This window comes from Sapajus apella, unplaced genomic scaffold, assembly GCF_009761245.1.
Source record: "Sapajus apella isolate SASKATOON/1434 unplaced genomic scaffold, GSC_monkey_1.0 scaffold15, whole genome shotgun sequence".
Classification (NCBI taxonomy): domain Eukaryota; kingdom Metazoa; phylum Chordata; class Mammalia; order Primates; family Cebidae; genus Sapajus; species Sapajus apella.
The window spans coordinates 11,932,138-11,953,486 of record NW_022436955.1 but is presented as its reverse complement, the minus strand read 5'-3'; the positions used below and the strand labels follow the sequence as shown (position 1 = coordinate 11,953,486).

Genomic DNA, 21,349 nt, shown 5'->3' with positions numbered 1-21,349 from the left:
ACCCCCTCATTCCCCCTCTGCGCTCATTCCTCCCCTGCGCTCATCCCCCTTCTGTGCTCATTCCCCGCTTTGCTCATTCCCCCCGACCCGCACTCATTCCCCCTACTGCGCTCACTCCCTCCCTGCGCTCATTCCCCCCACTGCGCTCATCCCCCTTCTGCGCTCATTCCCCACCCCCATCGCTCATTCCCTCCCTGAGGCAGCCTGAGCCCCAGCTCCACCACAGGAACTCTGGCCTGATGCTGCCTGCACACACAGGTAATAAAGCCCCCAGTCCCTGACCTGAGCATGCTACGCCGTAACAGTGGCCCTTACAAAGAGCCTTGATCACAGAATTGTGCACCCAGACCACACAACGCCCTAACTCACGAGCCCACCTCAGGATGCTGACAAGAGTGCACGTCAGTACCTGCTCCGCCCCGAGGTGATGGGCCAGCATGGACATCAGGCTGCCATCACTGACACACAGGCACACGCTGTCTGGTTTCAGCACCTGTGGGGAATGGGCAACCTCAGCAAAGGGCTTCCTCCAGTCTGCCGTAAGATTCCTGCTGGCAAGCTGTCAGAAATGCTTCCCTTCTCATCCCACTTGCCCAGACCTTGGACCATCCCCCTGCGTCCCCGTGCAGTAACCACCCCCAGCCTCAAACACACCTGCCTTGCTCATGTCTCCCCACCTGTCCCCACTGTCAGAAAAGGCACTCCTCAACCCAGCCTAGAGGCCCTGCAGAAGGCCTGTCCCACCTGCAGGAGGCCACCTCCCAGTCCCTGACAACAGGCTTCTTCCCTGTCTGGAGACAGCACAGACAGCTGAGGGTCTCCAAGGCTGTGTTCACAAGGGATGCCTTTCTGGGTGACAGACCCCTTTGAGAGAAACTCAGGATGGCTTGGATCCTCCCCTGCCCCCCTCAAAAATGCACACATGCACACTTATTTCTGCACAAGGGCCTCAAGAGACCCTCCAAGCCCCATCTGTAATCTCCAGGCTGAGTGCCCTGCTATAGGTAGCAAGGAGCACAGGTTTTCAGGCAGGAGAGTGACATGATCAGATTTACATTTTAGAAAATTTTAGAAAGGCGGCAACACATGGAAGAGGAGAAGGGTGGCTGAATCCACTGTGACCAGCTACAGAAGTGACTGTGTCTAACAAGGCAAAGGCATCCAGCAGGAGCCCAGCTAGAGGCTCTCCCTGGAGAGGAGAGAGCAAGCCCTCAGGAAGTTCAGCCCCAGGCTCTCCAGCTTTCTGCTCCAGTGCCCACCCAGAAGGCGCTCGCTGAAGCCACTGATAGCCAAGAGGACACAGAAAAGAAAATTAGCAAATTGTAAGCGGAGTGCTGCAGCACCTGGGGCAAACTCCTTTTTCCCCTTTTCCCCATAAACAGCCAAGGGGCTGGACACTTACAGTCCTCAGGGCCTGGACATATCGATCAGTTCTGTCCTGATCATTGATCTCTCCAAACCGCGGCCGGTTCCAGAGCAGGTGAGCCTGGCAGTCGCACACGGGACGCATCTCGCGGACCCTCTCATTGTTTTCAGGGCTAGGTCAGGAGATGAACAAACAGACGTGGGCAGTGAGCACCTCCACAGGCCTCTAGAGGGCATGAATCTGGACACTGGTGTCCAGTAGGCATCAGAGGTTAGAGCACCCACTAATTCCAGGCTTTTCATATGCATCTGCCCCAAACAGATTTCAACAACCTCTCCTGAGTACACACAAATGGGCACTGACACTTCTGGTCACCAATCTTTGCTCTTATTCTGTCCAGACACAAATCAACCCACTGGTGCCTCCAGAGGGTCTGTAAATGGGGAATTTACATACACGCAGTCTCAGAGGCTCATCCTCCACCCCCACAAGGCTAGCGTACCTGGTCCTCTGCAGGCTGTACCATATGCAGTAGTCATCATGGTGGGCTACCAGGCAGAGCGCTGAGCCCTGCACCACAGGCTCCTCTTGTGGCAGGAAGTATACACACTGCATCCAGTGGTCCCGCCACTGAAATGGGGAACAGAGTCAGCTGTCAACAAGCTGCTGTATGAGCAATGCTTCAAATCCAGGAGCCAAATGCCAGAACTACCAGTTTTCAGGAAGTCCAAAATGTAGACTGCAGCTTGCTATTGTGGCCAAGGAGATAAAGAAACAAACTCTAAAATCAGAGGCCAGTGGCCCAAAAGCCTGTGGGAACCCTGCTGGCTTTAGGAAGACACAATGTGGCCAAGGGCAGCGATCTGCCACAGTGGCTCAGGGGAGGGGACAAGTGCAGGCTCCAGTCCCCACGCCATCAGAGTAGCACCAAAGCTGTCTTCAACACATAGGGCTGTGCTGAATGTTTCATTTTAAGACAAAATACAACGGTTTAAACCTAGTGGTTTGGAGGGAACATTTTCAGAATAGTCCCATGGCACGCATTCCAAAGGCTTTAACACACTTGGAATTTACAAAATAGTCAAATGCAATGCTCTAAACCTAAATGGATCATAGATTGAGGAAACAAATGCTATCAAGGACTTTTGGAGACAAAGGAATTTTATTTTGAACCACATGTTAGATGATAGTATGGAACCTCTGTTTTTCTTAGGTGTGATCATGTGTTTCGTTTATGTTGCAGACTGTTTTCATTCTTGGGAGATAAGTGTTGAGGTATTTAAAAGTAAAGTGTCAGGCCAGGTGTGTTGGCTCACACCTGTAATCCAGCACATTGGGAGGCTGAGGCAGGCGGATCACCTGAGGTCGGGAGTTCAAGACCAGCCTCACCAACATGGAGAAACCCTGTCTCTACTAAAAATACAAAAATTAGCCAGGCATGGTGGCACATGTCTGTAATCCCAGCTACTTGGGAGGTTGAGACAAGAGAATCGCTTGAACCTGGGAGGTAGAGGTTGTGGTGAACCGAGATCGCCCCACTGCACTCCAGCCTGGACAACAAGAGCAAAATTTTGCCTCAAAAAAAAAAAAAGGAAAAGTGTCAGATTTCTGCAACTTACTTTAAATGATTTAGCAAAAAACCGCACACATGCGGCTGTGTTTGTAGAGACAACATGCAGGGATGCAGGGAGAGAGGCAGGAAGACAAAGACAAAGCAGGTGTGGCAAATGTTAACCAGTGGTCAATTTAAATAAAGGGACCATCAGTGTTCATTTTCACTCATTCTATGGATTGATAATTTCTCAAAATAAAAAGTTGGGAAAATACAAAAAGGTTTTAACTTACTCTTTGAATTAAATTGAAGTATTTAAATAACTAAATGTTCTCAATTGTGAAACATGGTTGACAATGATCCAGAGTCAACTTTTAATAAGCTGTGCTAGTCCTTACTACAAACCCCACGTACAGGACTCTATCCTAAGAAAACCCAAACAAAAAACCAAAGAAAAGAGTTATATTCACATAAAGATGCAAATCACAGAATTATTTATATCAGCAAAAACTGGAACCCACCCAACTGGCCAGCGCTCAGAGCAGGATATAAACCCTCGTGCAGAATACGAGCAGACATCTGAAACACTGCTGATGAAGGCTACGGGGACCCGAACAGAGATGGGCACTGACAACACCCGTGCGTTTGGAAAAAGACCAAAGAAACGGAGTTATTTTGGGTGGGAGGGAGGACCATGAGTGATTTTTTTGTTTTATATAATGAGGTTTATTTCTCTCATGATTGTTAAGCTTATTTTTGAAAAAGGAAGAAATGTCCTAAAAAATAGATGCCAGCTGGATGCAGTGGCTCATGCCTGTAATCCCAACCACTTGGGAGGCCAAGGCTGGTGAATCGCTTGAGGCCAGGAGTACGAGACCAGCCTGAGTAACACAGCAGTGACCCCCATCTCTACAAAAACACAAAATTAGCCAGGCATGGTGGCACATGCCTGTAGTCCCAGCTACTCAGGAGGCTGAGGCAGGAGGGTCTCTGTACCCAGGAGTTCACAGCTGCAGTGAGCTAAGAGGTGCCACTGCACTCCAGACTGAGCAATAGAGCAAGAACCTGATTCTAACAAACAAAAACAGGAGATGCCTGGCTCGACTCTGATGAGACGACTGCCTGCTCATTGTCACCTTTGGGAACTAAGAAAAACTTGGCACTGTGGGACTCCAAGAGCACAGGTGAAGAATGTGCCCACCCACCTGGTCTTGCATTCAACAAAAAGGCAGGAGAATGACACTCCCACACACTTAAGATGCCTACTTGAAGTAAAAACTAGAAAATAAAAATCTGGGCTGGGCGCGGTGGCTTACACCTATAATCCCAGCACTTTGGGAGGCCGAGGTGGGTGGATCACGAGGTCAAGAGATCAAGACCATCCTGGTCAACAAGGTGAAACCCCATCTCTACTAAAAATACAAAAATTAGCTGGGCATGGTGGTGCACATCTGTAGTTCCAGCTACTCGGGAGGCTGAGGCAGGAGAATTGCTTGAACCCAGGAGGCAGAGGTTGCGGTGAGCCGAGATCATGCCATTGCACTCTAGTCTGGGTAACTACAGCGAAACTCCGTCTCAAAAAAAAAAAAAAAAAGAAAAAGAAAATAAAAATCTGACCAGATATGTTCTAGAAAAAATAAACAGTAACAGGAATGATAAAACAGGTTCTTTTAAATCTGTTATTCATTCCCACACTGTGCAAATGTATCTGGAGTAGACCAGAGAAGCTAGAGAAGCCTTTCCCGACCCCTCCTAGGCTCCCACGGCACTGCCCTATCATCGTGTCCTTTACATGATCCCACCACAGGACCTCCTGGGTCGTAACGATGAAGAGCTGGTGACAGAACCCACTGTGCCACGATGGGGCAGGCTAAACATATTTCGAATCAAAGCAGTTTCACAAATTCATGAGGGAGATTCATTAGCAGATTTCAAATTTCTAATCCAAAAGTCAGTGCTGGTAGAGAAAGGACACAAGACCTACAGTCAGGAGACCTAGGGCAGGACCCACTCCACTGCTCCTGGACACAGGCCCTGCTCCAATCCCTGAAGCCTGCTGAATCCCAGGTTGGCTATGGTTGTGGTTATCCAGTTTGTCTAGTAAGAGAATTCAAGAAGAAAAATATACATAGTAGTGCTCTGAAAATATGCAAATTAAAAGTACTTTTTTTTTTTTTTTGAGATGGAGTTTCGCTCAATGACACGGTCAATGGCAATCTTCCCCTCCCGGGTACAAGTGGTTCTCCTGCCTCAGCCTCCCAAGTAGCTGGGATTACAGGCACCCACCAGCATGTCTGGCTAAATTTTGTATTTTTAGTAGAGACAGGGTTTCACTATGTTGGCTAGGCTGGTCTCGAACTCCTGACCTCCAGTGATCCACCCACCCTGGCCTCCCAAAATGCTGGGATTATAGGAGTGAGCCACCACACTGCAAGTACTAACATTTTAATGCTATTCTTATGCTAATTCTGCAACACAGTCTTAGGAAGAATGCAGCGCAGTGCCAATCTCAACTCTGTGCGTGAATTCAGAGTGACACACACACAGCCTGCAGAGGAAAGCTGGCACACACTGGCTGGACACGCATCCACCTGGGGCCAGGTACCTGGAAGGTGGAGGGGAGACTAAGAAGCTCAGGTGCTTCTTAGTTTCACATGCTGCTGTTGTTATACTGACTGACAACAATCCCCCAGCAGTCACAACCCTTCAGATTAAACAGTTACTCTGGGAATGGGATAGGGAAAGCTGCTAAGGCCTTCCAGGAAGTAAATGTTGTGGACACCTAGAAGCAGGTGAGCATCAAAACAAAGCCAGCAGTTAAGGCCAGGCAGGCTGGACCACTGAACAAGGATGATGCCTAAGGCGCTCCTGGGTAGAGATAGGTTCTATTTCTTGGCTCTGAAACCAAAACTGCCTTTGCAAAAAACAGTGAGAGAATTATGACAGTGAAAGATCTCATCTAATCAACCCCCATCTTACTTTATAAGCTCAAACTGCCCTTGATCATTCCTGGGTTTGGGCTAAGCTAACTTTGAGAGACATTTGGTTAATATTTTATTTTATTTTTTGAGATGGAGTCTTGCTCTGCCACCCAGATTTGAGTACAGTGGCATGATCTCAGCTCACTGCAACCTCCACCTCCTGGGTTCAAGCAATTCTCCTGCCTCAGCTTCCAAGTAGCTGGGATTACAGGCATGTATCACCACACCTGGCTAATTTTTGTATTTTTAGAAGCAGGGTTTCTCCATGTTGGCCAGACTGGTCTTGAACTCCTGATCTCAAATGATCCACCCACCTGGACCTCCCAAAGTTCTAGGATTATAAGCGTGAACCACCGAGCCCAGCCAGTTAATAGTTTAAGTGAAAACTGCCCTTCGCCAAAATTAAACTTAATGAAAGATCATCTGTTTAGGAGGATGAGAGGAGGCTAAATTCTGCTAAGGTGAAGCCATTATTCTGGAGGTCACAAGATTTGCAGCCTTCCCTGATTCTATCTGCAGATAACACGACTGTTACAGAACCTAAGACTGACACTTTGAAGTGTCTTTTTGGATTTTTACATTTCTACATTTCTGTCTGATGACTCTACCCAGAAGTGGACTCCTTGGCCTGCCAAACTATCCTAGAAAAACCCTAGCCTGGACCAGGCGTGGTGGCTGATCCCTGTAATCTCAGCACTTTGGGAGGCCAAGGCATGAGTGTAACCTGAGGTCGGGAGTTCAAGATCAGCCTGACCAACATGGAGAAACCCCGTCTCTACTAAAACTACAAAAATCAGCCGGGTGTGGTGACACATGTCGGTAATCCCGGCTACTCAGGAGGCTGAGGTAGGAGAATCGCTTGAATCTGGGAGGTGGAAGTTGTGGTGAGCTGAGATCATGCCATTGCTCTCCAGCCTGGGCAACAAGAGCTAAACTCCATCTCAAAAACACAAAACAAAACAAACAAAAACCCTAGCCTGTGAACTTTCAGAGAGACTGATCTGAGTAATAACCGTCTTTCTTGCAATGCCATGGTCTCAGCGAACTGGTTTTGTCTGGACAGTGGGCAATTACCCATCAGGCAATTATGAAACACCTTTCCCATTTTCTTTTCCTTTGAGTGTGAGAGTAAGGGAGGGTGGATGGGAGTGTAAATAACAAAAGCATATGAGAGAAAATTCAAAAGTTATACAAGAAAGTGTACTGAGAAATAAGTTTCCTTTCCACCCCTAACCCCTAGCCCCCATTCCCAGATGCAGTGTTTTACCAATTTCTGGGAATTCTTCCAAAGACATCCTTACACGTATACCACACAAGACTATCCACTCATAAACACATATATTCCTTTTTTTTTTTTTTTTTTTTTTTTTCCAGATGGAGTCTCACTCTGTCCCCAGGCTGGAGTGTACTGGTGTGATATTGGCTCACTGCAACCTGTAACTCCTGGGTTCAAGTCATTCTCCTGCCTCAGCCTCCCGAGTAGCTGAGACTACCTACAGGCATGTGCCACCACACCCAGCTAATTTTGGTGTTTTTGGTAGAGACGGGATTTCACCATGTTGGCCAGGATGGTCTCAATCTCTTGACCTCATGATCCGCCCTCCTCGGCCTCCTAAAGTGCTGAGATTACAGGCGTGAGCCACCGTGCCCGGCTATTCCTATTTTTACTAATACCAATGCTGGCACACTACACACCACTCTGCACCTTTATTTTTGTTTCAGGTAATAATCCACCCTGAAGCTTGTCCCATATCAGTGCAAACAGCTACCTCACCCACTGAGAAGGATAACGGACTTAATCCCTACTAGTGGCCTTTAGGTTGGCCTTTTTCTACTAAATCAGGGCTGCACACATTCATTCTACACAGACTCAAATCCAACCTCAGCCCCACGTCTGGCAGCAGCATTGCTTTCTACCTGAGACATTCTGACAACTCACTTTCCTGCTCTTTCCCTGAGCTTTACCAACAGTGTGCTTGCAAACTGTTTAAACTTTATTCAGTAATAGGCGAAAATGATTATCTCCTTGCAGTTTAAAGTTGCATTTCTCTCTCTTTTTTCTTTTTAGAGACAGGGTCTAACCCTATTGCCCAGGCTGAAGTGCAGTGGTGCAATCATGACTCGCTGCAGCCTCGACCTCCTGGGTTCAAGCAATTTTCCTGCCTCAGCCTCCTGAGAGGATGGGACTACAGGTGCTATGCACAGCTAATACTGCATTTCTCTTCTCGTGAGGAAGAGTGGGCAACTATCCCCTGTCATCTATATTTCCTTTTCTGTCTTTCATGTCCTCTGCCTACTTTCTATCGGGGCAAAATCTTCCAGAAGGGAGATTTTGAGGCCACAGAAGGTGAGACTGTAATTCTCTATTCCAAGCTGATGGGAGCTCCCTGGGATAACTCAGGGGATGAGGGGTGATATCTAAGGGTGGCTGCATCATGATGAAGGGGAGAGGAAAGCTAACTTGCCAAAGCTTCTCTGTTGTTCACTGTGTCCACAGGTGCTGACCATGAGCTCACCCTGGGAGGGCTACCTTACTATAGCTAGCCTTTGCTTGCTTTTTAAAAACTCTTCTTTGCCGGGCGCGGTGGCTCAAGCCTGTAATCCCAGCACTTTGGGAGGCCGAGGTGGGTGGATCACAAGGTCAAGAGATCGAGACCATCCTGGTCAGCATGGTGAAACCCCGTCTCTACTAAAAATACAGAAAATTAGCTGGGCATGGTGGTGTGTGCCTGTAATCCCAGCTACTCAGGAGGCTGAGGCAGGAGAATTGCCTGAACCCAGGAGGCGGAGGTTGCGGTGAGCCAAGATCGCGCCATTGCACTCCAGCCTGGGTAACAAGAGCGAAACTCCGTCTCAAAAAAAAAAAAAAAAAAAAAAAAAAAACTCTTCTTTGCCTTTGATTCTGACACAGCCCTCCTGTTTCTAAATTCTCCTGGGTCTAAGGTCCAACTGCTATTTTCCCATGAACAGCAGTGGACAAGTTTCCTGACTCACAGAGCACATGCTCAGCTCCTACTTCTTACCTGCATCTCCTCTGGGTCTGAGTGTGCCCAAAAGGGGGCCATGGTGCACTTGATCTTCCCCTCAGGGTCCATTTCAATGTCCCACCACGAGAGAACCACCTGAGCTCGGCCAGATGCCAGAGGTTCAAACTGCCTGCTATGGCAGGCTGCTGAGCTACTGACTTGCTTGCTGAAGTCCACACTGAGGAATAATATTCAAGAATGTAAGCAGAGTTTAACCTCACACACTCCATTTTTTAAGCTTTTACAGTGACTTCGCTGGCAATGACATTTGGCTGCAAAGGACTCTTGCGTTCTGAGGCAGGCGACAGCAGCTAGGTTTTCTTCCCACTTAAAAAGAACCTCCAAAGGCCCAACTTCCATCAAATGTCTCAAAGCACCATCAACTATGGGGGCTCCTTGGTACCTGAAAATGGGCAGCACATCACTGAGGACTGTGAATTCGGCTGGTGACACCTGGTTCAGTTGAATATCACAGACAGAGGGTGCTCCAGGGCACCTCTCCAGGTCCACGGGAGGGACGATGACCTGCTCTCCGAGGCTGGTCTGCACACGGATGGGAAACAGTTTGTTCCATGACCACATCCTCCTGGACTCCACCAGCTGTGCATAGACGGTAGCTCTGTGTGGCACGGCCTCACAGTTTTCCTAAGTTTATATTAAAAAACAAAACCAAACAAAAATCAGGTGCTTAGACCCACAGTAATTCCCAGCAATCAAAAGATGTTTATTTTTCAATAGTAGGTTGGTTCAGTAATGGCCAATACCTTCTACTATTAGAAGAGTGAACTGTTTTCAGTCCTATGCCCTTGGAAAAGGGGGAAAAAAAGGTATGAGATTTCAAAAAGAATACACACTGTGCCGAATGACTTATGTCAGCTAAGATCCTGGCTACCTGGCACTCTTAAATGCTTTAAGTCCTGCTGCTGGGTGGTGATCCTGGCTCTGGGCTCAGTGTCCCTTCAGTGCCGCTCCTGCCTGGCACCAGAACGAGAGCCTTCTTGTGGCAAGGCCCCATGGACCACGGTGCCCCCTCAGCTGCCCAGCCCTCTGGCACCACTGAGCACCGCTGCACACTCAGCCCCCACAGCTACAGCTCTGGCTCCTTGTCCAGTTTTCCTCCTACCTCATGCATTTGCTACATGTCCTCCATGCGTCAGGCACTAGGGGACCCAGCAGTGAACTACATGGCTTTCGGCACCACTGGCCTCTTGGGCCAAATGATTCTCTGTGGTGGAGGTTGCTCCAGGCATGGTAAAAGGTTAGTAGCATCCCTGGCCTCCCCACGAAGTGTCTCCCAACCTTGCTCTGGTAGAGAAGCACCACTCTAACTGGACTTGCTCCTGCCTCCTTGACCAGGCTATGCTTCCTATGCCCCGCCACACAAGGGGGCACCCTGGTCTGAACCACCTTTCTTCTCCCTCCACATTCTCCAGAGTGACCTCAACCATGCCCTCTTCATTGACTAAACCCAAGCACCTCTGGGCCTCTTGGGCCTCTCTACTTGGCTGATGTTCAGAGAGCTCAAACTCAGTGTCTAAATCAGATGAATCACCCTCACCAACCTTCCCAGGGATGCCCCTCATCCTGTGCTTCCAGTCCGCAGGAAGCACCACGATCCAATCCGGGTGCCCAAACCCTGGCATCATCCTCGATACCTCTACACCTAAGGGATCACCAACTCCTGGGACCACCTCTCAGGCCCACGTCTAAAGCCTTGGCTGAAGTCCACTGTACCTCAGCATCTGGACAACTCCACAACCTTTTAACCCACCCACAACCTCCAGTCCTACATCCCAAATGCCCTCCACATGCCTGCCTGCATAAATCTGCCATCAATCCTCTGCTTCAAACCCTGTTGTGATGCCACCCCACCTAAATGACAGCTACCCACTGGGCATAGCCCCCAGACCCCCCTCCATCTAGTCCCTGCCCAGCTCTCTAGCCTTAGTGGCTAAGCCCACCCTCCTGCCTCCCACACAGCACAAAATCGAAAGCACCCGCAGATTCCAGAGCCACTGCACCAATTCAGTTTCATGTCTAGCACATGCTGCTCTCCTCTACCAGAAATATTCCATCTGCCAGGCCAACACCTGATCACTTTTCAAGACTGACAGCTCAAGCATCACATTCCTGAGAATATTGCTGAACTGAACTTGAAAACAGTTTCTTGCTTTTCAACTCTAACCTATTAAGACTTGGCATTTAAGGGACACAAAAGTCACAACTGAGGAGAACCAGAGCCCCCCAAGAATGGAGGGGTGTGCCAGGTACACGACAGGTGCTGAGGGCTTGGGCTGTGTGGAGTATGGTGCATGAGTGAGTGCTGTGTGAGCTGGCTGAGAGCACAGACGTGCCCAAGGGAGCCCTCCGTGCATTACCTCCACGAGATGCCTGTGTGCGTGCTCATAGGAAGGCAGCGCTCCCTCCCCAATCAGCTCTGTGTCAAATAACTCTGTGACCAGGATGTTGGCACGGCATGGCATGTCACCCTCTGAAAAACATAAGAAAACAGAGTTAGACATAAGCAACAGACTAGGAAAAATACTTACAGCAAATATGGGAAAGGTAAGTTGTTAAAAGGCCATCACACTAAAGGCACATACACACGCTGAGGTATTCAGAAGTGTCAGGATGTCTGTGACTGACTCGCCAATGGTTCAGGGAAAAAAAAATCCATACGTAAATGTATGCCAAAACGCTGCTAAATCTAGGGTAAGGGAATAAGAGTGTTTACTGTACCACTCTTTCAACTTTTCCATATGTTTAATATTGGGAGGAAGACCTGGAAAAAATGGTAAGAAAACTATAAATACCCAATGGATTGCTTGAGCTCGGGAGTTCGAGATCAGCCTGGGCAACGTGACAAAATCCCATTTCTACAAAAAATACAAAAATCAGCTAGACATGGTGGCTCATGCCTATAATCCCAGCACTTTAGGAGGTCAAGGCGGGAGGATCACTTGAGGCCAGGAGTCCAAGACCAGCCTGGCCATCATGGCAAAACCCCATCTCTACCAAAAATACAAAAATTAGACAGGTGTGGTGGTACACACCTGTAATCCCAGCTACCCAGGAGGCTGAGGAATGAGAAACACTTGAACCTGGAAGGCAGGGGTGAAGTGAGCCAAGATCACACCATATACTCCAGCCTGGGTGACACAGCAAGACTCTCGTCTCCAAAAAAAAAAAAAAAAAAATTAGCCAGGCATGGAGGTATGCACTTGTAGTCCCAGCTACTTGAGGGGCTGAGTTGGGAAGATCACTTGTGCCTGGAAGATCAAGGCTGCAGTGAGCCAAGATTGTGCCACTGCACTCCAGTATGGGCAACAGAGTGAAACTCTGTCTCAAAACAAAAACAAAAAACTATACACACCAAAAAAGAAATCAGGTAAAAATATAAACACACAATTCAAAACAGAAATCAAACATGGAAATCTTTTCATCTGTATTAGCAATTAGAGAGAGATAAGTTAACAATTAAACTATTAACCACCAAATTAGAAAAATTATTTGAAAACCAAAAACCGAATGCTGGTACTTCAAACACTTCTAGGTTTCAGGGAGAGGGAGGGAAAGCCAAAGCAAGAGAGCAAGGCTCTCTGGTGATCTTCCAGCTACCGTGAGCTTGGCTTGAGCAGCCAAAATTGAGATCCATGACTTAGAATCCCCATATCACTATGGTAAATCCCCTTAATGAAGTTAGCTCCTTGTCACCAAATAATCTCTTAAATAACAGTTGTTTTAGGACAGTGGGATTTTAGAAGAGAATAGGGTTTGGGAGGGGTCTTCTGTTAACTGTTTTTTTAAGCCTCAGTAATGTACTACTAATGTCTATAATAATTTTTTTTTTTTTTTTTTTTTTTTTGAGACGGAGTTTCGCTCTTGTTACCCAGGCTGGAGTGCAATGGCGCGATCTCGGCTCACCGCAACCTCCGCCTCCTGGGTTCAGGCAATTCTCCTGCCTCAGCCTCCTGAGTAGCTGGGATTACAGGCACGCGCCACCATGCCCAGCTAATTTTTTGTAGTTTTAGTAGAGACGGGGTTTCACCATGTTGACCAGGATGGTCTCGATCTCTTGACCTTGTGATCCACCCGCCTCGGCCTCCCAAAGTGCTGGGATTACAGGCTTGAGCCACCGCGCCCAGCATTACAATAATTTTTTAATGAGACAAGAGCCAAAATAGATTTTGGAAGGGGCTATCATCATGGAGAATTAACTGTAAACACTTTTAATGCCTCATGAATTGAATCTGACAAAGCCTACTCATGTCCCCTGCACAAAGCACAAGTCCCAGGTGATGCAAGAAAAAGAGAAGCATGAAAGCAGCTGACAGGGGCCAGGCACGGTGGCTAACGCCTGTAATCCCAGCACTTTGGGAGGCTGCCACAGATGGATCACCCGAGGTCAGGAGTTCGAGACCAGCCTAGCCAACATGGTGAAACCCCATTTCTACTAAAAATACAAAAATCAGCCGGGCGTGGTGATAGTTGCCTGTAATCACCAGCTCCTCAGGAGGCAGAGGCAGGAGAATCACTTGAATCTGGGAGGTGGAAGTTGCAATGACCTGAGATCTTGCCATTGCACTCCATTCTGGGCCACAGGACAAAACTCTGTCTCAAAAAAAAAAAAAAAAAAGCATTTGACAAAAGGGTACAACAGAGACGGCATGAACCTCAAGGCCAGAGCCTGGCCTGGATCTCGCTTCCTATCCTCGAGCCCTCAGTTCTGACCATCAGTTGCCTCATCAGTAAAACAGGTAAATAAGCTCTGTCTCACTTGGTGGTGGTTGGAATGATGGGGAAAAAAAAGCACACCTCCTATGAACCTCATCTGTGCTCCACAAGAGCATCACATGGAGGGGCTTAAGATGAAACTCCTGTCTTCTGCCACAGAGACCACCCTCCCGAGTAGCCCTGCCCATCCAACCTCTCTGATGTCATGTCAAACTCCAACGGGAATACACTGTCCGAGACTCATCCCACCCACCCCACCCCACACCTCTGCTCTTCCCTCCAGGGTTTCTGCCTCAATGAATGAGTCACACAGTCACAAAGTCGAGGAACCTGGGTGTCATTTACTAGCTCTAGACAACAGGGCCACAACTGCCTGTCCACTACGGTACCCCAGTGCCCCAACAAGGTGCCCCTTAACAGTCAACACACACTAGATAAATTCTTGATTTCTGTCATCCTACAAGCCACTGATCACCTACTCTACCAATTCTATCTCCTAAATAATGTTTAAACCAATTATATAACTTAAAATGATTTCTAGGCCAGGCGTGGTGGCTCACACTTGTAATCCAAGCACTTTGGAGGCCAAGGCGGGCATATCACCTGAGGTCGGGAGTTCAAGACCAGCCTGACCAACATAGTGAAACCCCGTATTAAAAAAAAAAAAAAAAAAAAAAAAAAAATTTGTAGTCCAAATTGCTTCATTAAAATGAAAATCAAGAGCCAGTGACTCATACCTATAATTCCAACACTCTGAGAGGCCAAGGTGGACGGATCACTTCAGGCCAGGAGTTCCATACCAGCCTGGCCAATGTGGCGAAACCCCATCTCTACTAAAAATAAAAACATTAGTCGGGTGCAGTGGCACGTGCCTGTAGTCCCAGCTACTCAGGAGGCCAAGGCATGAGAATCACTTGAACCCAGGAGGGAGAGGTTGTAGAGAACCAAGACTGCCCCACCATACTCCATCTTGAGTGATACAGGGAGAGTGTCTCAAAAAACAATGAAAATAAAATAAACATAAATCAAGCTTTATGGTCCAGTGCATTTTAACAAGTACTTCTTGAGGGCCTGGTATTTTGAGCGTGAGTACTAATGTATAAGGGCCTGGATGGGAGAGTCTGAAGTCGGTAGCCACCCCAGGTGCTTCCTAAGTCCTTGCCATGGACTTAGAACATGGATGATGAACACATGCTACTCCCTAGCTTGACTCTCCACAAGCCTCAGCATGTAATCCAGCTCTGGGGAACAGGCAACCAACTTCAGATGCCACTTTTAAAAAGTGCTGAGAACAAAACCTTGGAAAGCACACATTTGGAGCAGAAAGAAAGCAACACAGAAGAAACAAGATTAAGAGATGTCACTAAAGTCCAGAGAGAGAGTTTTGAGGAGGAAGGAATGGCAGAAGTACCAAAGCCACAGTGGTTAGAGAGGAAGGATCAACTAACTTGGCAATGAGGAAGCCACTTGTCAGGCTGCAGGATCAGAAACAAAGTCACATTTACAAGGGATCATGGGTGAAGCAAGACTTGACAATCTACTCACTTAACAAAAATTGCTGAACTCCTTTACATAGCAGGCCCTGAACAAATAACGGAATGGAACAGTTAATACAACCTACACAATGCATGACCTCAGGATGCCTCAGCTGGGTGGAGATACAGATATTAAAAACTAACTACATAATGACTGCAATGATAAGGTCTATAAAGCAAAAGTATTAAGCAATCAGCCATGGTCGGGCATGGTGGCTGATGACTATAATCCCAGCTTTTTGGGCGGCCGAGGCAAGTGGATTACCCGAGGTCAGGAGTTCGAGACCAGCCTGACCAACATGGAGAAACCCTGTCTCTACTAAAAATACAGAAAAATTAGCCGGGTGCGGTAGCATGCCTGTAATCCCAGCTACTCCAGAGGTTGAGGCAGAGGTTGCAGTGAGCTGAGATTGCACCATCGTACTCCAGCCTGGGCAACAAGAGTGAAATTCTGTTTCAAAAAACAGCAAAAAAAAGAAATTGGCCAGACATGGTGTTTCATGCCTGTAAGCCCAGCACTTTGGGAGGCTGAGGCAGGCGGATCACTTGAGATGAGGAGTTTGAACCAGCCTGGCCAACATGGTGAAACCCCATCTCTACTGAAAATACAAAAATTAGCCAGGTGGTGGTACCTGCCTATAATACCAGCTGAAGGATCCCTTGAATCCAGGAGGTGCAGGTTGCAGTGAGCAACCTTCCACTGCACCCTAGCCTGGGCGACAGAGCCACTCCATCTCAAAAAAAAAAAAAGAAAGAAATCATATGAGAGGCTTGGCCTAGGCTGAAGTGCATGTGAACAATCCTGCCTGGAGGCAGAGTCAGAGCACTGCACAGCAAAGGCTGCCCCACAGGTCAGTCTATCTCCCATTGAAATGAATCGATTTTCAAGAATAAATTATCTCACCCCATGCTGTGACTCCCATCTGTAATCCCACCACTTTGGGAGGCTGAGGCAGGAGGATCACTTGAGGCCCGGCATTCAAGACCAGGCTGGGCAACAAGGCAAAACTTAGTTTTTAATAAATTTTTTTTTTTTTTTTTTTTTTTTTTCTGAGATGGAGTTTCACTCATGTTACCCAGGCTGGAGTGCAATGGCGCGATCTCGGCTCACCGCAACCTCTGCCTCCTGGGTTCAGGCAATTCTCCTGCCTCAGCCTCCTGAGTAGCTGGGATTACAGGCACGCACCACCATGCCCAGCTAATTTTTTGTATTTTTGGTAGAGATGGGGTTTCACCATGTTGACCAGGATGGTCTCGATCTCTTGACCTCGTGATCCGCCCACCTCAGCCTCCCAAAGTGCTGGGATTACAGGCTTGAGCCACCGCGCCCGGCCTCTAATAAAAATTTTTAAAAAGCCGGGCGTGGTGGCTCACACCTGTAACCCCAGCACTTTGGGAGGCCAAGGCGGGTGTATAACGAAATCAGGAGTTCAAGACCAGATTGGCCAACATGGTGAAACCCTGTCTCCACTAAAAAATACAAAAATTAGCTGAGCATGGTGGCTTGTGCCTGTAAACCCAGCTACTTGGGAGGCTGAGGTAGAATTGCTTGAACTGGGACCTGGGAGGTGGAGGTTGCGGTGAGCTGAGATCGTGTGCCAGTGCACTCCAGCCTGGGCTACAGAGGGAGTCTCCATCTCAAAAAAAATAAAAAATAAAAAATTATCTGGGTGTGGTGGTGCCTGCCTGTGGTCCCAGCTACTCAGGAGGCTGAGGTAGGAGGACCAGTTGAGCCCAGGAAGTCGAGGCTGCAGTGAGCTGTGCTCACAGCGCTGCACTTCAGCCTAGGTAATAGTGTTATTCAAATCCCTTCTTTTGGGAAATTAGCATATGTACATGTTTCATGGATACTTTTTCACACTTTGTCTGGGGTACATGCCAGACTGGTGAATCATCCACTTGTGTCAAAAGACATCTTATATAATGTTTTGTTCTTATGGGTATTACATCCTCCATAAAAAACGATAATGCCCCCAGAATATATTAGTCAATCTTTAACAGAATTTTTTACTCAATACAATACATGTAACAGGTATTCCACATAACTTTCAAGGTCAGGCCATTGTAGAGCAAATGAATGTTTCCCTCCAACAGCAGCTACAGAAACAAAAAGGAAGGGACAAGAAATATCAAACCCCACAAATGCAGTTAAGCCTGGCATTGCTAGCTTTGAATTTTTTGAGCTTACCAAGGGGATGGAAATTAACAGCAGCTGAACAACATTTGATAAAGCAACCCAGGGACGAGAGGTTAGGGCAAGTGATCTGGTGAAAGGATTCACTCACAAAAAATTGGGAAAGAGGTAATGTAATAACCTGGGGGAGAGGATTTGCTTGTATTTCTGCAGGTACAAACTAACAACCAGTGTGGGTACCATCCAGACATTTAAAGCCATACTATGAGCCAGATACCAAAAAAGAGACAGAGGACGCCCCAGTCACAGAGATGGCGAGACTAACATCAAGGTGGAGTACTGTTCCCACAAGGAGAGTACGCCAAACATCACCACCAACTTGGGGTCAAATTAAAGAAGCTTTCACAGAGAGCAGAGGAAAACCTGAAGAAAGCAGGACAGCTTGTTAATGTAATTATGATGACAGTTATCATGATTAAAGTGAGTATTTCTGGAGTTGGGATAGAAGTAAAGAAAGTTTCACACATTGGACATATATTCTTTCCTTCCTTTACTGATCTCTGGCCTTAGTATTTTCTGTAATAATTTAGGAAATAAAATAACAATGTTTCAACCATTAAAACCTGAATGCAGATAAAGTAAGGAATGGTCCCCTAAGTTAAAAACATTAATCTGGAGACACAGTGTTGTGATAGAGGCTGAGGTGCTGCGTAACAATTCCTATGAAATTATTATTGATTATTGGTCCCCTAAGGGGATACTTAGCACTGACTGCACCTGTCAGTCCTCTTGTAGTAACACAGAATTCAGATGGCAGATAAAGAGCTGCAATTATTTAGAATGTATACATACTGAGATCAACAACTCTATTGTCTGGAGAGATGGGAGATTAATAGACCCACAACCAAAAATAGTATGGACGGATGATAAGAGCTGAATGAAAAGAACTCTGAATAAAACCTATGGCCCTAAAACTAACAAAAGTCTGGGAAGGAAAATATAATAGAGAATCAGGCCCTAATTCTTATTAATTAGAAGTGTATAAGAAATAAAAGCTCTTTAGATTCAGAGCTGTGTTAAACCCCTCCCATCTTGTGATGATGAGAGTTACAAATTGACTTTATTAACTTTAAAGGTGTAATGAGACTGAACATGATTGGGAGAGAATAAAATATCACCTGGAAAGGCCTTAGACAGCAATTAAGGAGGAGGAACCCAGAAGAACCTCAAAGCAGGAAGCAGTTACAGAAGAATGACCTCCACCCTCTTTCCCAAAAAATTTCTGGGTCCCAACTCCTTAAGGAAGACATGTTAAGAGTAGACAGTTAGGCTCCAAGATGTTTGAGGGAGCTGCTGGTGGACTGGCAGCCCTAAATTTGGATGAAAGCACTTGGAGGATCTATGATTGCTGTTGTGATTATGTTATTAATCTGTTTTGTTTCTCTTTGTGTAGTTTGCAGGTGCGGATCCACAATCCTCCAAGAAATAGTTCACCAAGATAGAGCTGTACTTGCTGACCCAGCTTTGTTGAAACAGAGAAGGGGGAAGATGTCGAGAAACATTAAGTTTACCCTGCCCCCGTGGCTCCCTTGTGGAGAATACCTTTTAGTTTCTAATTACTGGTAAGTTAGTAACAGCTACTTACTTGGAATATTTTTGAATTATGAGTGAATACAGAACACCTGTTTATTAATAATGGTCACCTGTTAAGAGAGAATAAATATGTGGATCAGAATCTGCTTGGGGCCTTCAACCTGGAAAGCTGTCAGCCCCTGAGACTCTCAGCTCCGTAGGCTGCTGGCCCCCTGCATAGATCCACCTTGGTGTTCTATCTGGGTGTCTGTCTCTCACTGCCTTCAGCATTGCCCGGGTAGAGGTCTCCTGACTGAGCTGGTACTCAGTACAATAGAGTGAAATTGTCTCAAAAACATATAAATAATCTCCACTCTGGCCATAGTGGAGTAAATGGGATCAGACTTACCCTCCCGCTGTTATCAACTAGAAAACTGCGTAACATGTACGAAAAAGGTATTTTCAGATGTTGAGCAAGAGGCAACACAGTTTGCTCCCTAAGAAGGGAAACAAACCAAGTGACACTTACCCTGCTCTGGCTGTCAGCCAGGTCAGCTAGGAGACCCTTTCCAGACCACAGCACAGGATAAGAGGTTATGCAGAACATGGCAGTCTTGCTGAGCTAAACAGACAGGAAACGAGTTCAGGGAAGGGGAAGCAGCTGGAACTTGCCAGGCAGAGAGAAAGTTACAAAGGAAAAAAGCCTTCAGAACGCTGCACAGGGTTCCTATAGGGTCTGTGTTAATACATTCACATACACAGAGTGTAAGACGCTGTAATGCCGAGCAAAAGGTGACCATGAGCTATAACAATCTCCAGAGCTCTTGGAGGCCTGGGAAACGTTCTGATCAGCCAGATGGGAGGATCACTGCTGAGCACCTTGAGCTCTGAGCAGAGACCCCAGAAAGGTCACAGTAATTGTCTGGCTAAATAGGCTTATAGCAGTGGTTCTCAACAGGTGGCAATTTTACACACCCAAGCCCAAGGATGATGTGGCAGTCTGGAGACATTTTTGGTTGGCAAGAATGATGGCAGGGAAGGGAGTACTACTGACATCCACTGGGAGGAGGCCAGGGACGCTGCTAAACATCCTACAATGCAAAGGACAGCATCCACAACAAAGAATTATCAAAATGTCACACAGTCAGAGAATGCCAAAATGTCACAGCACTACTGTTGAGAAGCCCTGACTTAAAGCTACTCTAACCCTGCCCCAAAGAAAGCTTAAACAAGCCCTGAAAGGATCAATCTGAACTGCAAGTAACCCAATTGCATGTCAATGTTTAAAAAGCAAAAACCACAAAGTCTAGCACTCAACAATAGGGAATTCCCAATAGCCACAGCATCTAAAGAAAAATTATTAGACTTGTGAAGAAGGAAAATGTGACCCAGAACAAGAATAAAAATGAGTCAAGAGAACAAACCCAGAAAAGACAAAGATGGTGGGAACAGAAAATAAGGACGTTAAAAAAGCCAAAATAAATGCTTACAGGAAACTGTGAACATAAGGAAAACAGAAGTTATGAAAAATAATCAAGTGGAACTTTCAGAGATTAAAAAAAAAATACAATATCAAAAATGAGGTCGGGCACAGCAGCTCACACCTGTAATCCCAGGACTTTGGGAGGCTGAGGTGGGGGGATCACTTAAGCCCAGGAGTTTGAGACCAGCCTAGGCAACAAACTGAAACCCCATGTCTACAAATTTTTTTTTTTAAGTTAGCCAGGCATGATGGCATAAGCCTGTCGTGCCAGCTATACAGGAGGCTGAGGCAGGAGGACTGCTTGAGCCCAGGAGGTCAAGGCTGCAATGACCCATGCTCACATCACCACACTCCGGCCTGAGTGACAGGTCAAGACACTGTCTCAAAAAAAAAAAAAAAAAAAAAAGAGAGAGAGAAATGAAAAGTTTACTAGATAACACCATATTAGACACTGCAAAAGAAAAGATCAGTGAATCTAAAGACCTATCCAAGAAATCCCTGTCCGTCGACAGGTGGAGGTATAAACAAGTTAGGTTTCATCTATTCAGTCCAGTGCTGCTCAGTAACACAAAAGAACCCAACCCCAAGACATGAACAGTGCGGAGGCGTCTTACCAGCATCATGCTGTATAAAAGAGAGCACACACAGAAGAGTCCACACTGCTATGATTCCATTTCCTTGAAATCCTATAGAGGCAAAGCTAATCTATAATGAAGAAAGCTATCAGTGGGTGCCTAGGACCAGGATATGGGAGGACTGACTAGAAAAGGTCATGAAGAATCTCTTTGGGCATGATAGAGATGTTCTATTATCTTGATTATGATGGTGGTGGTTACAAGTGTGTTTACAGTTGTCAAAACTCATCAAAATAATGAAAATGGATATTCATTTAATGTAAACCATACTTCAATAATGTTGATTATAAGTGAAATGATTTGTGCATTTTTTTTGGTTTGTTTTTTTTTT

General features: G+C 46.6%; 1 protein-coding gene across 2 annotated transcripts in view; it reads right to left on the bottom strand.

The window, feature by feature from the left end:
- The window catches only part of PRMT7 (protein arginine methyltransferase 7), a 51,170-nt gene that overhangs the window by 11,989 nt on the left and 17,832 nt on the right, over positions 1-21,349 (bottom strand). For both annotated transcript variants that reach the window (XM_032283817.1, XM_032283816.1), the window contains exons 6-11: positions 11,304-11,416; positions 9,329-9,570; positions 8,923-9,103; positions 1,869-1,996; positions 1,403-1,538; positions 410-493 (exon numbers count right to left, since the gene is read on the bottom strand). In XM_032283817.1, the coding sequence (XP_032139708.1) occupies positions 410-493; positions 1,403-1,538; positions 1,869-1,996; positions 8,923-9,103; positions 9,329-9,570; positions 11,304-11,416 (884 nt within the window). The remainder of the gene's footprint in view (positions 1-409; positions 494-1,402; positions 1,539-1,868; positions 1,997-8,922; positions 9,104-9,328; positions 9,571-11,303; positions 11,417-21,349) is intronic.